The sequence below is a fragment of the Equus quagga genome, chromosome 10 (genome assembly GCF_021613505.1).
Source record: "Equus quagga isolate Etosha38 chromosome 10, UCLA_HA_Equagga_1.0, whole genome shotgun sequence".
Taxonomy (NCBI): domain Eukaryota; kingdom Metazoa; phylum Chordata; class Mammalia; order Perissodactyla; family Equidae; genus Equus; species Equus quagga.
Window position 1 is genome coordinate 18,298,572 of NC_060276.1, and position 19,340 is coordinate 18,317,911.

The 19,340-nt window shown below is 41.0% G+C and overlaps 1 protein-coding gene across 1 annotated transcript in view; it reads left to right on the forward strand.

The window, feature by feature from the left end:
• The window catches only part of FRMD7 (FERM domain containing 7), a 72,820-nt gene that overhangs the window by 46,550 nt on the left and 6,930 nt on the right, over window positions 1-19,340 (forward strand). Inside the window, exons 2-9 of the mRNA XM_046673747.1 lie at window positions 1,562-1,647; window positions 2,159-2,201; window positions 3,269-3,373; window positions 4,192-4,234; window positions 6,115-6,193; window positions 9,069-9,166; window positions 16,603-16,717; window positions 16,908-17,055. Of these exons, the coding sequence (XP_046529703.1) occupies window positions 1,562-1,647; window positions 2,159-2,201; window positions 3,269-3,373; window positions 4,192-4,234; window positions 6,115-6,193; window positions 9,069-9,166; window positions 16,603-16,717; window positions 16,908-17,055 (717 nt within the window). The remainder of the gene's footprint in view (window positions 1-1,561; window positions 1,648-2,158; window positions 2,202-3,268; window positions 3,374-4,191; window positions 4,235-6,114; window positions 6,194-9,068; window positions 9,167-16,602; window positions 16,718-16,907; window positions 17,056-19,340) is intronic.

The following is a 19,340-nucleotide window of genomic DNA, read 5'->3' on the forward strand; positions in this document are numbered from 1 at the left end:
GTGACTAATTTGTTCTTCCTCCTGAGAGGACTGTCTTACTAATGTACATGAATCAAGTTAAATGTTTGGATTCATTCATCTATTTATTCAGTAAACATTTATTGAATGTCCACTCTTTGCCAGTCACTCTACTTAATGCCAACTATTCAAACACACGGTTTCTGTCTTTGGGTACCCGGGAAAGGCAGGTCAGTTGCTAAGCTAAAAGATTTGCCCCGAATCATCCAATTAGTAAGCGGATGGAGCAGGATTACAAATCAGGTTTGTTTTAACAAATTGTTATATGACGCTGTGGGTGCAGAGAAGATTTGGTAGATTGGTTTTAGAGGTAGCCACCTTGGATACTTATTGTTTCCATGAGAAGATGAGTTTGGAGGCCCCAGAAATCAGTGTCCAATGGTTAAGACCGTGTTTGTAAATTGGAGATTGTAAATACAAGTTCTGAAAAGTTTTAAATTTTATATATATATATATATATATATATTTTTTAAGGCAAACATTGCTCTACTGGAACCCAAGGGAGATAAGAGAGATGAGGATAAGACAGGATTCAGGACTGGAGTTCCAATTCCTGGAGTGGAAGGACTGTGGTAAAGAATTTAGATCCACTTAGGAGCTTGATTAGAATGTTGAAAAGTGTCAGCTTAAACAAGAACAAGCAATCGAAAAAGGAATCAGAAGTCCAGCAAAGAGAAAATAGGAAAACTGTATATAAAGAGATATTATGAGAAAAATAATCATAATATAAAGATTGAGGAATTGGATCATAGTGGTGGAAAAAGTTAAAAGCTGCGTGTTGAGACAGAACCAAGACCTTACCTATTATGCAACACATTCCATAAGGTTGGCCAATTCCAACGTACACTATGGAGGACTGAAGGGAAATAAATGCCTCTCCTGGAGATGGGGGCGGAGAGCCTGAGCCACATGAGCGCCTGACCTCCAAATGCGTAAATGCCAAAGGCTTTTAGAGGCAGTTGGCACCATGTACAGGGACGGAAGAATCGGGAGCTTGTTCTTATAAACATGGTATGGGATCTTACAAAAGGGAGCAAAAAGGAAGCCTTGATTGGAAACCTTACAATAATGGCTATATATTCTTTGTGATTGCAGAAACATTTAAATATACAAACACGTGGAATGTGGCAGCATTGATGGGGAGGATTAAGCAACCTGATGGAAAAAAAGAATAAAAAAATGAGGAGAAAAAAGGAAAATCTTGAGTTTCTTAAACGTTTGCAAAAAAAAAAACCTGGAGTCTATGATGGAATTTGGTCCTCATGACTGAAATGTTTCTTTGGTGTTGGAAAAAGTATTGCTGTCATATCTCTCTCTCTTTAGAAATTCTTTTTTTTCGTTATAAAAATCCCGTGGCAGCAACTTGTCTGGAGGACTTTAAAAATAGGAGCGATTTCATCTGTCTGGAATGGTCTGTGTCAGCACTTGCCCTAGGCAAGGTTGCCACATAGACAAAACTCCCCCTCCCTTCTCCCTACCAGACACCCCCTCCCCGACTGCCCCCCAGTGCTCTTCATGCCCCGCATCCTCCTCCTCTCAACAGTGGGCTGACCCCCTTTTCCTGGACTACAGCTCCAATGTGACCTCCCACATAAAATCAACCCCCCTTTCCTTCAGCTCTCTCTCCAGGTGTGAGGGCTGCAGTAGGTTTCACCCTTGGCGCCCTATTTGCATTTAAAAATAGGACCCTGGTTAACCCACACGAACCTCGAGTTGGTGGAGCTTTGGACGGTGTAACCAAGTGGAAAGAAGTCCAGGGCAGAGGGGAGTATTTTTGGTCATTGGAGGAAGGGGGTGGGGTAGGCCGCCTTCCTGGAAGCTATTAAATCCCAGATGTGGGCTCTGCCTTGAGGGAGAGGGTAGGGGGTGGGAGGAGGGTGGCTGGACTCTCTGACCTCTCAAGGTTGCCGTTAATTCTATGGGTCGGTGATTTCCAGCTACATTTCCCTGAGCCCGGCTTCCTTTGCAGCACTGCAGGCACTGCATGACTTGTATTTAACTAGCAGTTTTCAGCAGCACGTCTTTGTGCCTATCAGCCAGGGCTCAATTTTCCCATCACAGTTCTCCCTGCAACAGCAGCCCTCAGGTTCCGCAATGGTGGTGGCTGAAGATCAGCCCCAGTCATACTCAGCTCAAACAGATTTTCACAGAGAGCTCTTCAAAGTTCCTGTTCTCAGAGGAGCGTAAGGAAGGGACTGTTTTGTTCTCAGTGTGGGTGGGCTTTATGAAGATAAAAAATATGCATGGTCTTATGTGAACGGAGTATGCTATATGCAGATTTGGTGGGGAAAGCTGCAAAATGAAATCTACTCATGGAGCTCCTAAGAGTAATTTGGTCAATTTCATGTAGGATCAACAAACATTCAAGAGCACCTACTATGTGCCAGGCTCTGAGTTAGACCTGGTGAGTAACAAGAAAAGTAAAGCAAGGTCCCTGCTGTAAAGGAATTCAGTCTAATGGGGAAGATAGACATCCCATGTGAGCAGTGCCATGTTTGAGGTAAGCCAGGGTATTTGGGAGCACGGAGGTTGCCCTTGGCTCAACTGCTGCTGTTAAGGATCAGAGAAGGCTCTCCCAGGGAGATGACATCTGAGATGAGTAGGAGGAAGCCAAACCAAAGAAAGGTGGGAAGGGCGGTCTGCGGAGAAGGAATGACAGGAGCAGAGGCAAGGAGGCATGAAACTACTTGACATGTGTGGGGAACTGAACTGGCTTCGATTATTATAAGGGAAAGTGTCAGAGAAGGGGTGGGGCAAGAGATGAGACTAGAGGGGCAGGTAGGGCCACGTGTGGGAGAGAGGGCCGAGCCTCCTGAGTTAAGGAGTATAGACTTCATCTTGGGGGGAGCCACTGAAAGGTTTTAAGCAGGTCAGATTTGCATCTTGATTAAACTATCTGTCAGTTTGGGGCAAATCATTCAACTTGCCTGTGGGATGAATTGATTAAAGAATTCCATTGAAAGGGTAGATTTGCAGTTCTAGCTATAGTTAAGTGCAAGGCTCTCTTTTTCCAAGAGGGCTTGTCATCAGTCTGAGGCTTTTTAAGGAGTACCCCTAAAGCGATCTACAGATAGATGCATGTATTTCTCTCTAAAACTCAACGTCATTTGAGAGGATGCAGGGCCTCTAAACAGTGCTCAAAGTAAACAGTGTTTAAAAAGTCTTGTTGCTTCTACCCTTTATTCCACACTGCAGTAACAATATCAGGTTAGGAACGCAAACTGTGCTATGATCTCTTTGTTTTGTTTAGCAAAAGTCATCCGGGAAGGCGCTGTTTAACCTGAGTTGCAGCCATCTAAATCTTGCTGAAAAGGAATATTTTGGATTAGAATTCTGTAGCCATTCTGGAAATAATGTAAGTTGATTTCATTATAGGGTGCTTTGTGTCTAGAATTGCTTCTAAATGCAGTTTGTAGTTAGGTATTTAGGGCTCAAACCCCTGATGGGAAAGATGAAAAACCATTTAAAGCCTTGCAAAATGACTGAATTTAATAGCTCTTTTTCCCTCCTCCCTCCCTGTCCGTTAAGTCACCTCAGTTTGCCAAACACAATCTCTTCTACCCCATGCTCCTCTTTCGTCATCCTGTGAGCAGCCATCTATGCTTTATCTAGTCTGACTTTCCAGAGTCTGGACCTCAATTTTCAGAATTAAGACTCTTAACCTCACCAACGAGAACTCAGAGGACTCTCCTTTCCCGCTCTCAGGTCCTAACATTTCTGATGCTCTTCCCGCTGTGTCCTGGCTTGGCATGTCTGCTATCTGGCACCTTCCCAGAAAAGCTCCTTATGACTAGTAAGGTGGCTTTTGGGGCCTGTAGGATTCAAATGTGGAGCCAAATGCCTTCATTAGTCTTTGTAGCAACTAATGAGCCTTGTATGTGACACCTCTGTCATCCTACTAAGGCAGGGGAGCAGTGATTCAAATGTCAACAGCAAAGAGCTTATAGATTACCAATGTTCACTGTCATTGGGAAAACAGAAGGGGACACAGTGAGTGTGGTGGAGGTACATCATCTCTTTGACATTGCTGTTTCCAACTATCTTTAGAAGTCTAAATAATCTTGCTATTTGTTTATTTCATGTTGACTTTTATCTGTTACCAAAAAAAAAAAAACCAAAAATCCCTGCACTCAATGCCATGTTCTACTGATTTTTTCATTAATGTTGTTACAGGTCTGGTTGGAACTTCTGAAGCCCATTACAAAGCAAGTAAAAAGTACGTATGGAAAATCACTTAAGGAATATAATTCCCAGTTACAACTTGAAAATGTTTCAGCAACACCATACTATTCCTCACCTTAATATAAGGGGAGAAATGGGCTTTGATGTATTATTTTAATCCTTCATACATCCAGTGAATTTAGCAATTTAAAAAAATCGTTTAACTTTGCCCAAGATGAAGAAAATCATGCTGCTGGATCTTTGAATAGGTTTGAAGAACCCTAGTAATTACAGCACTCTGTGGATTGGCTCTGGGAATATACCACAGGCTCTAGCACTCAAAGCTTCAAACATCCTCTATGTCAGTCTGCAATGCCATTCACCTTCCGCCTGAAGATGTTTTTGTTTTATACTGTCACAGACATTGTCCATTTGTTTCAGTTCTTATTTGAGTGCCTTACTATGTATGAAATATCCTCCCATCCCATATTTCACAATCTAGCATGGTGGTTCGCAATTAGGATCACTAGGAGCTGTTGTTAAAATGCAGATTCCTGGGCCTCATTCCAGGTTGGGGGCCAGTACCGTGCATTTTTAACAAATTCCATGGGTGTTTCTGATGCGTGTGGATTTCAGTCAACGCTTTGAGAAATGCTGTTTTAGTGTCTCTCCCCCGACGTGCTCTTTACGTGTTGATGCTTCCCACAGTTCTGTCTGTTCCCACAGCGTAATGATAATCTGTACATTATTCCACTAGCTTCCTAATTGATTCCCCCAATCCATCATTTACACTACTCCCAAAGGGAACTATTGCAAATACAAACCTGACCACATCACTGTCCTGCTTAAAATGCTTCCATGGCTCCCTATTGCCTTAAAATAAAGTCCAAACTCGTTAGCATGATCCACTGAGCAATAGACTCTGACTGCCTTTCCAGCCTTACCTCTGCTACTGACCACTTCATATTTTTACCTCTTCTGACTTTGACAATATTAACCTCAAGCATAGGCTTCTCAGATAAAATAGAGGATGTCCAACTAAATTGGAATTTCGTATAAACATAGAATATTTTCTTTGTATAAGTATGTCCCATGTATGCGTTGTTTATCTGAAATTCAAATTTAACTGGGAGTCCTGTATTTTTATTTGCTAAATCTGGCAGCCCTACTCAGGTGTCAACTCCTCTAGGAAGGCTTCCTTGACCTCCTTCAAACTCTTTTCTCTCTCTTGTGCTTCCCCACTACTCATTGCTTATCACACTTTGTGGTGGTGTGCTTGTTTGTCTAGATGTCTGTCTCTTCTAACAGACTATGAGTGCTTAATTGTCTTTTTATTCCCAGTACCCACCTAGTACAATGCTTGGCATATAATAGGCACTCAGCAAATATTTACTGAATGAGTGGTGCTAATGCTACATGTATGTGTTTGCTTTTGATGCAAAAAGTTTCTTATTTTCAAATGCAAGGAGAAGTGAAGGCAAGTAGATATGTTTTCTTAATGTAAAATTTAAGATACATAGAGGCATCGGTCCATACTGCTTCTAGTTCCCTTTATGACATCCTTGAGGCAGGTGGTATTCGCTTGCCTCTAAAGCTGGCCCCTTCTCTTGGCCAGGAATGCAGAATCCCAAGTAGCAAGTAGTATGTTTTTCTAAATGGGACACTTCTTAAGAGAGGACACCCAAACAGGCACATCCTTATAAAAAGAAACTCAAAGGGCGAGAGGGTAGAAAGCGGGGCAGGAGAACTTTCCCAATCGCTATCCACATAGAGACACAATCCGAGAAATAGCAGCATCTTACAAATGTGAGCAATTGAAATTCAGAAGTCTGTGGGAGGGAGTCATGGGAATAGGAGAGGGGAGTGTGTGTGTGAAGACCTGTAACTGTTGTGATGGACATTTAAATAAAACTTATGAAGATATTGTGTTTTAAGATCCTAAGGAGGTTGTTTTCAAATTTATGGTGAAATTTTTCCCAGTGGACCCTGGACATCTGCGAGAAGAGCTTACAAGGTATAGTACTTACCTATGTGTCTGCTGCATGATGTTACCTATGAATAAGTATTCTTCATTTATCAGGGAATGGGCTTCTAGCCTTCTTTGGAAAGCTTGGCTCTCAGTTGCTCTCTGGGAGATGACAAGAAGCTGAAGAGAAGGAGGGCCTGGCTGGTCCCCAAAATGTTAATCTTCCAAAGGGTGGGGACTTTGGGGAGAAGTGGGGGGTGGTATTCTAGAAGTGGTAGCCAGTCTGGGTGCCCACTTAGGGGTTATGCCACAAACTGCTACAACGATAAGAGTGCTTGCCTTCGTTGCATCTGTGTTCCAATCCAACGGCAGCTTGTCAGCACAAGTATAATGCCAGCTAATGTCCATGGACATTGAAAATGCTGTGTGTCTGTATGTATCCCATCAGTAGAAAGGATGATGACATATACTTATAAAAAATTTAAAAACTAAAGTATAAAAGATAATATTTGTAAATTATTTGCAATGTATAACTATAAATTATTTATAATTTTATTATAATTAATAATTATAAATTATGGATAATTTTATAATCAAATTATTGATAATTTTATATAAGTAAAAGTATTTTATACTTGTAAAAATTAAAAAGGCAAAGAACAAAAAGTACAAAACATTTTAGAAAGCATTTTTATACTTGTAAAAAATGTCCTTTAAAATTACAATGTAAACCTACTTCTTCAAAAATACATTGTCAACATAACACTCCCCAATGCCTTACTCTGCTTTGTAGACTTTAGACTCTGACATCTAGAAGGAATAAGAGAGAATCTGGTCCAGCCCTCTTGGTTTACGGATGAGAAACCGGTCCTGGGAGCTAGAGTGACTCAGCCAAGATCACAGAGTGCTGGCAGTTATTCTCCCTGAAGTCTCCCCCCCGTGTGGTCCATGGCCGGTTCTTCTTCATCCCTTTGGTATAGGGGGACTTTTTTCCTGAGGGGTCTTTGCAGAAGTCAGTTTTCACAAGACGGTCTCTCTCTCTCCCAATTCTCTCCACATTTGTGACTTGTAGGCTGCTTTCCCAGACAACTTGATATCTTGGTATCTATATTAGTTTGCATTTGCTAACCCATTTCAGTTGAATCTCAAGTTGTGACCAATTTTGATGGAGATAAACTTTCTCTGAAAAAAAAAAAGAGAAAATCAATGTGATGATAAATGATTCATCAGCTGTTCGGAGCAAGGATTTAGTATTTGTAGCAGGCAGCTGCCTTCTTAACTGCAAGGAACGTGTCAAATGACAAGAAGTTTCCTTTCTTTCTTGCTAGGAGCAAACTGAAATTCACTTTCCCTTTAGCAACTGAGGCTGATTATTCTCATTTACATCTATATTTGAAAGCAGGCAATGGCAAAGGTTAGAATTCCTTTATTTTTTCCCCATTGGCCCATTTATGAATATTTAACTGTAGTTGTCTTTATAAGGATACTTTGTTTGGGGCCAATACGTGACTTTCTGACAGTGATGTGCAAATACAATTTTTCTAATTGAATCATTTCTAATCCATTAGGGGAGCTCATAATTTGAAGGATTATAATAATGAATGCTTTTGTAAATTGAATAATCACCTACTAATTTGCCTGATTTTTTTTTTCTAATCTAGCTGTTCATCTATCACCTGCAATTGATTTTGATTCACCACATTGCCTTCAAGGCTTAATTGGTTTAAAAAAAATTCCAGATAGAACTTTATTTTGAGAATCATGTCTTATACAGGGAAACGCTGTACAGTAGATACTCAATAACTTTTGTGTGTGTGTGAGGAAGATTGGTCCTGAGCTAACCATCTGTGCCAATCTTTCTCCATTTTACATCGGATGCCGCCCTGGCCTGGCTTGACGAGGAGTGCGAGGTCCACACCCAGGATCTGAACCCGTGAACCCATGAACAGTGAAGCAGAGCACATGAACTTAACCACTACGCCACCGGGCAGGCCCCTCAATAAATGTTTTAATGTATAAAATAAAATATTGGAACCAATTTTGGACCATGGAAGAAAGCAGTCAGTGATTGAATTTTAATTATACACATCTTTTCAAAAATTGATCCTCTTTTGATGAGAACTTAAAAGTGTGGGACAAATGCTATCTGTTTGGCAAAGCTCTCAATACCAACTTGCACTTTATGGGTCCCTGATGAGCCGTTGATAAGAAAAAGGGCAGTCTGGCTTTGTTCCATTCAGTACACAGTAGTTCCATTCTCGCTCTGAGCAAAGCCCTGGGCTGGGCTCTGGTGATAGAGAAGGTGGTCCAGGCAAAGGGGCAGAAGCATGGTCTCAAGGTTTTTATTTCTGAAACATAATCTTTTGTATAGGAGGCAGCCTAATTTCAGCGGCAGACCTGAGATCTGGTCACACTTTCACTACCTTTGGATGATATGACCTTGCCAAATACCTAACCTCTGTCTTTCCGTAATTGTAAAATGGGGTGATTGCTCCTGCCTGGCCAACCTCCTACGTTGTTACGATAGTGACTACTTGTTCACATTTTATAAACAGCAGTACTGGCCTCCTGAGTGGGCTTATTCTTGCTAAATCTCCCTTTCTCTCTGGCTGGGTATGTGGCTTTGCGACGTGGCAGAAACCAGCAGAGGATGATTGGCCAACTCTCTGAAGTTGGCGGGAGGATTTGGCCGGGGTGATTCCTAATGGCTATGAGGCCTGCCAAAGTGCTGGATCAGCCGAGTTGTGGTCTAGTGCTGGTTTGGGGCTGAAGCAAAGCCTGTGCATTACTCACCACCTCAAAAAGGCATCTCACTGACTGGGGGCGCCGTTTCTTTCTTGAAACATCTTGGATCGGGGAGAAGGGAAATTCTTCTTTCTTGTTCCTGTTTCTTCTCAAGAGATTTTTCCCAACTTCTTTGCAGGTATCTTTTTACTCTTCAAATAAAGAAGGATTTGGCTCTAGGAAGGCTTCCGTGCAGTGACAACTGTACAGCGTTGATGGTATCTCACATCCTACAATGTAAGTAGCAAATGTTGGCTTTGGGGCCTATCAGCCAGGCAGAGAACCAAGCAAAGGAGCTGAGCACCTCCAACATGTCCATCACTGTGTTAGGACTTACAGAGGAGAGAAAGCCTGGATAAGATACATAGAAATAGCATGGTCCAGTAGAAACAGGCTGGTCATTGTAGTCATTGAGATTTGGATTCAAATCCTGTCTCTACTATGTTCTAACTGCTGTAGCCTTGGGTGAAGTCCCTGAGTTTCCTAGTCTTTAAAATAGTGACAAGAATACCTTCTCACAGAGTGTCATGTAGATTAAAAGTAAATGCTAATTTTCGTCTATCTCAGTTTAACTTTCCCCTCTCGCTGCCCGGGGCTTGCTGTCCAGGAGCTGGTTTGGACTAATCTGAGCATGGACTTTGCCAGGCAGGCCCCCACTCCCTCTGCTTACCCCAGGTTACGTTTCTGGTACGTGCTTTCTGCAGCAGACTGTCACGTTTGATGTGATTTCTGTGTTGTTCTTTATCATGATTCCAGAGAACAAAGCACAGAGTACAGCAGGTGGGGAGAGGCTAAAAGGGAAAAAGGCCCCAGGCATCTATTAGAGTTCCCTGTATCCTAGCAGCCAAGTAGTTGGACTAGGCTGAATAATGAAGGCAGGGAGAGGGAGGCCTGTGGATCAGTGGGGGCTTGCCGGGCTGGCCAGGTTGCTTCTGTATCCCTAAGGGCAGAATCGAGGCAGCTAGAGAAAGTATGTCTTCTTCTAGGGCTGGCTGGACTTTCTCTCTCTTCTAGTGAGTCATTACAAGAATAGGCCGCTCCTCACTATTCCTACAGGATCATGACTGCATTTTATTTTATTTTGTAAGTTCATTTTTTATCTCTATCCCTTACCTTCCTGACGGTCCAGAAGTGGTAGATTTCTGATTTCACTGGGAACTCTAGAATGAAGTGCTTGGGTAGGAACAGTGTGTGAATCAGTATTTACCAAATGACTCCTGACTGGGACAGGTGACGTGAGCCCCCGGATCTCAGGGAGGCAGCGAGCAATGGGATCAGTAGTAATCAGGGAAAGCTTAGGGAGGAGATGGCTTTCGTGCTGGGCCTTAGAGGGACTCACAGGAATTGGATAATAGTACTAGGCAGAGAAAATAGCATGAAAAAAACTGGTGGTGGGACAGGAAGAAGTATATACTCAAGTGCAGCTCAAGCATAGGGTCTGTTTAGGAGAGAGAGCAGAAAAGTAAGCATCATTTTAAAGGGCCTTGAATGCCAAGAACACCAACCATATTTCCAGTATTGTGCTTGGCTTGCTGGAGGGCATGGGGTAAGACAGATAGAGAAAACAATTTTGGAAGACTTATCCTTCTTAGCTACCTGTTAAGGCAGCACTGAGGGGATTGGGGGTCCCGGGACAGCCTCTGATGGGGGAGCCCAATTTCGTTCTTAATGATTCAGCATTATGGATTTGGGCATTCCCTAGTGGCCATTTCCGGCATAGCATAGAGCACTTCAGCTTTTCCGGAGGATATTTTGTCAATAGAAGCTCTTTCCATAGCAAAAAGCTGTTGTTCCAATGAGTCAGCTCTTTCCAATCCATCCAGTTCAGACTATTTCTCTGCGTGCTAAGGCAGTGTGCAGAACACAACCAGACTGCTCATTCATTCACTCATTTCTTCACTCATCCAATATCTATGTTCTAGGCATTCAAGAACCTCCGCATTCGGACCTTCTCGTCTGCTTAAGTCTCTCTTATACCCCCCATGACTCTAGCCAGACACTGCCTCCCAAACATGATTTGTGCATTCCAAATGAAACCTCTCTTTTATGAATACCCTTAGTAACTCTTCTTTGTCATTCATTCAACAAAAATTTATTGAGTACTTACTACATGCCAAGGTACTATTATAGGCACTGGGAACATAGCAGTGAACTAAACAGACAAAAATCCTTGCTCTCATGAAGCTCATGTTTTGGCAGTGGAGGTGAATCTGATAATAACCAAAATAAGGAAATGTATACTGTATGTTAGACGGTGCTAACTGCATTGGAGAAAATGAAGTGTGGAAGGGAGATGGGGGAATTCTGGGGATGGGTACTGAATTTTTAAATAAGGTGGTCAAGGTAGGCTTCACTGTGAAGGTGACAGATGAACAAAGATTTGAAGGAGGTAAGAGAGCAAACCATGCAGAGATATGGTGAAGGGAGTTCCAGGCAGAGAGAAGATCCAGTGCAAAGGGCCTGAGACGAGAGTGTGCCCGGAGTGTTCAAGAAACATTGAACAGGCTTTGTGGCTGGCTGGAACTGACTGAGAGCGGGAGAGAGTAATCATGGAAGGCCTTAAAAGCATGTAAAAGACCTAGAACATTACTATAAGTGAGATGGGAAGGCATTGAAGCATTTGAAGCAGAAGAGTGAAATGATCTGAGTTAGGTTTTAACAAGATTATATTGGCTGCTGTGGTGAAAATAGAAACTTGTAATGAGTAGTAAATAGGCCATAGAGATCTATTGTACAATACAATGAATACAGACCATAATATTGTACCATAATGATGTAATGTGATAAATATCACTACAATGGCAATTGTATTAGAATGTATAAATGTATCAAAGTAACACATAGTACACCTTACATTTACACAATGTTACATGTCATTATTGAAATTTATTCAATAAAAATAAGAGAAAGAAAATAGACCTTATGAGGGAATGGTGGAAGGTGGGGAGACCAGAAAGAGGCTATTGCAGGAGAGAGAGATGATGGTAGTTTGGACCAGCGTGGTATCAGTGAAGATGCTAACATTTGCTATCTTCTGTTACTGATGATATTTACTCATTTGTATGTCGTAGGTCTCTCCCTAGATTGTCATAGTCTTGCGTGGAGAGAAAAACAAGCATGGTCGTATGTGTTCTTAGATTTTTCCTGAGGGTCGACGTACAGTCTTGTGCTTAATAAACAGGAAGATTAGTCTGTGTGTGTGTTTCTAATTTATTTTTAAAACCAGCTCCATTGAGGTATAATCTACATACGATAAAATTCACCCATTTTAAGTCCACAACTCAATGGTTTTTAGTAAATTTACAGAGTTGTGCAACCTTCACCACAGTCCAGTTTTAGAACATTTCCATCACACCAAAAGAAATCTCTCACACCCATTTGCAGTCACTCCCTGCTCCCAAGCTCAGCCCCAGCAACCACTAATTTACTTCTATTTCTATACATTTACCTTTTCTGGACATTTCATGTAATTGCAATGATCCACTATGTGGCCCTTTGTATCTGGCTTTTTTCACTCAGCATGATGTTTTTGAAATTCATTCACGTTCCAGCACGAATCACAACAGTCTGTTCCTTTCTGTTGCTGAGTAGTATTCCATTTTATGGATATACCACATTTTGTTTCTCTGTTTACCTGGTCATGGACATTTGGATTGTTTCCAGTTTAGCTGTTTTAAATAATGTTATGAACATTTATGTGCAAGTCTCTGTGTGGACACACGTTTTCATTTCTCTTGGGTAGATTCCCAGGAGTGTAATTTCTTCACCTTAAGGTAAATTTATGTTGAACATTTTAAGAAATTGCCAAATTGTTCTTCAAATTGGTACAATGGGGGCCGGCTGGGTGGTGCAGCCGTTAAGTTCGCATGTTCCGCTTCGGCAGCCTGGGGTTCGCCGGTTCGGATCCCGGGCATGGACATGGCACTGCTTGGCAAAAGCCATGCTGTGGCAGGCATCCCACATACAAAGTAGAGGAAGATGGGCACAGATGTTAGCTCAGGGCCAGGCTTCCTCAGCAAAAAGAGGGGGATTCGCAGCAGATGTTAGCTCAGGGCTTATCTTCTTCTTCAAAAAAAAATTGGTACAATAAAACCAGAAATGTATGAGGTTTCCAATTTCTCCACATCTTCACCAACACTTGGTATTGTCTAACTTTTTGATTATGGCCATTCTAGTGGATATGAAGAAGTATCTCACTGCAATCATAATTAGCGTTTTCCTAATGACTAATGATGTTGAGTACCTTCTCATCTGCTTAATAACCATTCCTATGTTTTCTTTGGTAAAATGCCTATTTAAATCTTTTTTCATTTAAAAATGGGTTGTCTTCTAATTGAATTTTGAGATTTTTATATATTCTGATTAAAAGTCCTTTAAGAGATATGTAATTTGCAAATTTTCTCCCAATCTGCAGCTTAACTTTTCATTTTCTTAATGCTGTCTTTTGGAGTGCAATGATTTTTAATTTGATGGAATTCTATTTTCTCAATATGTTTTAGTGGATCATGCTTTTGGTGTTGTATCTAAGAACTCTTTGCCTAACCTAAGGTCACAAAGAGTTTCTCCTAAGTTTTCTTCTAGAACTTTTATAGGTTTACCTCTTAGGTTAAGGCCTATGATCCGTTTTGAATTATTTTTTGTATGTTTGTATGATGTATGTTGTGAGGTAAAAGTCCAACTTCATTTTTTGCATGTGGGTGTTTATTTGTCCCATTTATTGAAAAGACTGTTATTTCCCCATTGAATTGTCTTGGCACCCTTGTCAGAAACCAACTGACCATAAATGTAAGGGCTTATTCCTTGATTCTCAACTATGATTCCTTGATCTATAAATCCTTATAGCAGTACCATACTGTCTTGTTTACTGTGGCTTTGTATTAAGCTTTGTAACAGGGAAGTGTACATCTTCCAACTTTGTTCTTCTTTTTCAAAATTGTTTTGGTTATTTTGCACCTGTGGATTTCTATGTGAATTTTAACATCGTTTGTCAATTTCTACAAAAATATTTAGTGGGAATTGCATTGAATTTATAGATCTATTTTGGCAGATTAATCATCTGAACAATATTAAGTCTTCTAATCAGTGAACCTAAAGTGTCTCTTCATTTATATAGACCTTTAAAGAAATTCTCTCAGCAATGTTTTGTAATTTTCAGTATACAAGTCTTATACATCTTCAATTAAATCTATTCCTAAGCATTTTTTTATAAGCTATTATACTTGAAATTGTTTTCCTGGTTTCATTTTTCCATGGTTCATTGCTAGACAGTTACTTTTTGTATATTGATCTTTTATCTTGCTACCTTGATTAACTCATATATTACTTCTAGTAGGGTTTTTTTTGTGAATTCTCTAGGAGTTTCTACAGACAGGACCATGTTGACTGTAAGTAAAGACAGTTTTATCTCTTCCTTTTCAGTACAAATTCTTTATATTTCTTCTTGTTGCCTGATTGCACTGGAACCACCAGTACAATGTTGGAGAGAAGTGGCAAGAGCAGACATTCTTGTCTTGTTTCTGGTTTTAAGGGAAAGCATTCAGTTTCTCACCATTTAGTACGATTATGATGTTGGCTATAGGCTTTTCATAGATAATCTTTATCAGATTGAAAATGTTCCTTTCTATGTCGTCTTTGTTGAAGGTTTTCATCATAAATTGGTGTTGGATTTTGCCCAATGCTTTTTCTGCATCTATTGAGATGATAATTTTTTGTCCTTTATTCTATTAACATAGTATATTGCATTAATTAATCTTCACATGCTGAACTGATTTTGCAATCCTGGGATAAATCCCACTTGGTCATGATGTATAATCCTTTTTTATATGTTGCTGGATTCAGTTTACTAAGATTTTGTTGAGGATTTTTGCCTCTGTATTCATGAGGGATGTTGTTCTGTAGTTTTCTTTTCTTGTGATTTCTTGGGCTGGTTTTGGTATCAGAGTAATACTGGCCTCTTAGAATGAGTTGGTGAGTATCCTTTCCTCTATTTTCTGGAAGAGTTTTGAGAGATTAGTGTTTATATCTTGTTTGAATATTTGACAGAATTCAGCAGTGAAACCATATGGGCTTGATTGAGTTTTAATGAGATTCATACATTTATCAATTTTGGCAAAAAATAAATAAAAGAACCATTGATTTTTTTAAAAGCTTGTTATATGGATATTTTCATTATAACGTGGTTTTTCAAATATATATATACACCTCACTTGTCTAAAAATGAGCATGCCATCTGTTTAAAACACATTAGAAAATCAAGATAAAAGAGAAAATAACAGCTTTTCAGCACTTAAAATCAGTTCCCCTGTGTCTATGTGTTTAACTCAATAAGAGAGCAACACAGGATTCCGTGGAAAGTCTGTTTACTCATACAATTCATAAAATGCTAACAGGTTCGAATATCTGGGTTCCCTTTTTTTTTGCATGTTAAAATGTGAATTTTAATTGTAAAAATTGTTGTGAGTTCCCTGTTTATGGTAGATTAGAAGTCACAATTTAGAACCAAGTGGAGACCTTTTCAATGACCAAGAAATGATTTGTATCAATCTGACAGAGAGGGAGAAAGCACAAAAATTATAAAGAAGACATAAGAGTTCAAAAATTGAAACAGTTTGAAGCCATTTACTGTAGGGGCAGATGATCCTATATACTTCAATTGCCTTTGTAGGCATAGTGCTATAACAGATATTTATAACAATAAACTGGAGACATCTAGAAAAGAATCGATTATGATCAAGGATAAACCGCCAGTGATTTGCAACAGCCAGAATGATTTTCAGAATGATTCATCTAGTGAGGATTCCAGATAGCTGGGGTTTTACTAGATTCTCGATGTACAGAATGATGAATGGCTGTGACTGGCTGGCATTGTAGTTGGCATTTTATTCTCCTTTCTTGATAATGTATGATCAGAGTGGAGTAAGGTTAGGGGGCTGTGTTAGTTTGCTAGGGCTGCCACAACAAAATACCACAGATTAGATGGCTTAAATGACAGAAATTGGTTTTCTCACAATTACGGAGGGTAGACATCCAAGATTGAAGTGTCAGCAGTTTTGGTTTCTTCGGAGGCCTCTCCCTTGGCTTTCTGAGTGTTGCCCTCTTGAAGCGCCCTCACCTGGTCTTTCCTCTGTGCATCTGCATTCCTGGGGTCTCCCTGTGTATCCAAATTTCCTCTTCTCATGAGGACACCAGCAGATTGAATTAGGGCCCACCCTACTGCCTCATTTTAACGTAATCTCTTTTATAGGCCCTATCTCTAAAGACAGTCACATTTTGAAGTGCTGGAGGTTAGGACTTCTACATATGCATTTGAGAAGGGGGGATACAATTCAGCCCATACCAGGGACTGATCAGAAGTAGAAGAGATCATAAACAGAGTGTGGGAGAAAAAAATAACAAAATATTCACCTGTGGTCCTGGAGTCTTTCAGACCTACACTGTGTCTGTGACTTACTATACTGAGACTTCATAGCCCACTGCTCCTGATTTGAAAAAGAACCAGTTAGCTCCTCCCCATATACTAAAACATAAATACACATAAAGTATGGATGGGAGGCCTAGGGCTGCACTGGCTACCAAAAAAAGGGCTGTTTGGGGGAGGTCAGAGAGTCTGCTGGGTGCTCTGTTACTTAACTCCTCAATGGTAGTGTGAAAAATGTCACTTTTCTGTCATGTAGCAGAACTGGGAGACTTTCACGAAGAAACAGATAGAAAACATCTGGCACGAACCCGGTACTTACCGAACCAAGACTGTTTAGAGAGCAAGATCACGCACTTTCATCAGAAGCACATGTAAGTACTTTAACTGGCACCTGCTTCCACCAGCGGAGAACACTAAAGCTGGGGACAGACTCTTAAAAGCAAGCCCTTAAGTCAGAGAAGCTTCAGGCTCAGGAAAACACTGAGCTCCTCATGGAGCTCTCAGGGTGAAGGTGTCATTCTGGCTGCATTTATTAGGCTCATAAATTCCTTCCTCTTGCAGTGGCAGGAGCCCAGCTGAATCTGACATTCTGCTACTGGACATAGCGAGGAAGTTGGATATGTATGGCATCAGGCCTCACCCTGCCAGTGATGGCGAAGGGATGCAGATCCACCTGGCTGTTGCTCACATGGGCGTACTGGTGTTACGGGTAACAACTCTTTCCTTTAAAATCCTTCACCTTTGGGGGTTATCTTGGCTCAAACTTGGGTATCCACTCCAAGGTGACTTCACCCATCAGTCTTACCACCAGCCAGAAAGGGAGGTGATACTTGGAAGTGTTTTGGATAAGTTCTCTCCCTTCAGTGTGCTTTGCTTCCATTTACAGTCTGTAACTGACTCTTCTGGTTCTGAGGAGCTCACACGTTAGATCAGGCCAGCATGGTGGAGAGACGAAGTCAAGAGGGTCTTTGGAAATTTTAGACCTAAATAAGAATATGGATTTTGGCATTGTAAAAGCTTAGGCTCTGACACACAGGGCATTCAACCTGTTCAAATCCAGCAGAAACAACCTGAAGGGTCCAAAATGTGGTGTTCTCGTTCAGTTACTGGTTTCATTGGAGGTGCCCAGTGCCAGCTGGTAGGGAATTAGTGACCAACCCCGCCAGCAATTGTTGCTGTTTACTGGCTCATCCTTTCCCAAGGACTTTGTTTTCCGGGTTAGAAACCAACTCAGGGCTCTCTGATCCTCCATCATTATTAATCCTCCTCCAAGGAACTTGGCCAGAGGCTATTTTGTCAGCAGTTTTTCAGTCCATTATGTCTCCTCACATCTGTAAACATTCAATGAATTTAGATCCAAGTTGAAGTTCGAGAACACTTGCCTAATCTTCAAAATGATGGGCAGATACCTAGACCGGTTTGCAAATGAATTACTTGTGAGAGAGGAAGGGGTGACCTTAGACCCAATGACTCCCAGGACTGAATTACAGTGCCGAGGTAAGTCACAAAGCAGGTCAGGTGCAGACTTGACTAAAAGAATCTTGATCTTCTCATTTATTTGGTTGTAAACTTTACAGCATGAGAGTCACATTGATGGACAAAAGGCCCTATGGATCACAGGCATACCTGTTCACCTAGGAGGAAATTTTTACCCATTCCACTCTAAGCCCTGATCCTTGCCATTTCCTATCTCATAGAGAAGATGAGGAGAGTAAGGGAGCAAGGCCATCATGTTAGTTGTTATCTCTTTTGATGTGAATACTACGGGCAGTTGGAAACAATATAGCTGGCATGTTTTGTCCTACCCCAAATCCAGTCAAAGAATACTTAAGTATCGAGTTCATTCTATGTCTTCTTCATTGTATTATTCCTTCTTTAAAAAAAACTTCAGCTTGGGGGGCTGGCCCCGTGGCCGAGTGGTTAAGTTCGCGCGCTCCGCTGCAGGCGGCCCAGTGTTTCGTTGGTTCGAATCCTGGGCGTGGACATGGCACTGCTTGTCGGACCACGCTGAGGCAGCGTCCCACATGCCACAACTAGAAGGACCCACAACGAAGAATATACAACTATGTACTGGGGGGCTTTGGGGAGAAAAAGGAAAAAATAAAATCTTTAAAAAAAAATCAGCTTTATTAAGATATGATTTTCATACCATAAAATTCATCTGTTTTAACTGTACAATTCAATGGGTTTGAGTATATTTACAGAGTTGGGCCAAGCTCTAGAGCTACAGAGGTAAACAGGAATGATTCTGACTTCACGGAACTTGCATTCTAATAGGGGGAGGATAGACAATTCAACAAGTAATTATAAACAAATGTGATGTGCTTTGAGCTGGAAGTATGAGGTGCTAAGGTCACACGTGTAAAAGGGGCTTAACATTTAAGCTGAGACCTGAGGAGGTTATCCAGACCAAAGGGGTAGGGTTGGCAGATGAGGGAATGTGTGCCAGAGAAAAGGCACAACACAAAGGCCCTGAGAAGCATAAAGGATGGCATAATCAAGAAACTAACATTAAGCATGACACATGGCTCCTGTCATTAAGATACTCACAATTTACTTGGAGAGACCAGAAAAATAGTGATCAATATCAGATAGTAAGTAATCAAAGGTAATCTATCATATTAACTCATAGTTGCACAACAAGTATACACAACAAACTAATAAATGTGGTTACCTGTGGAGAATGGCTATATGGGGACAGAGGTAGGAGTGGCAGTGGTGGGAGTAAGACTTCCCAATATATATATTTTTGTACACCTTTGATTTTTGGACCAGGTGAACAAACAACTACCAACCAGCCAACCAGCCAACCAGCCAAAAGAGCAAAACTGTTTGGGCAGTCCAGGAGAGCCAGAGGAGTTCGGAAGAGTTAGAAATGGGTGCAGCCTGCAGTAATTATATAGAATATCCTAGAAGGGTTGCTACCAGAGCTGGCAAGAAGGCCTAACTGTGGGGAAGGCCTTCTGGGTAAGGAGAATGAGGAGACCTATGGGA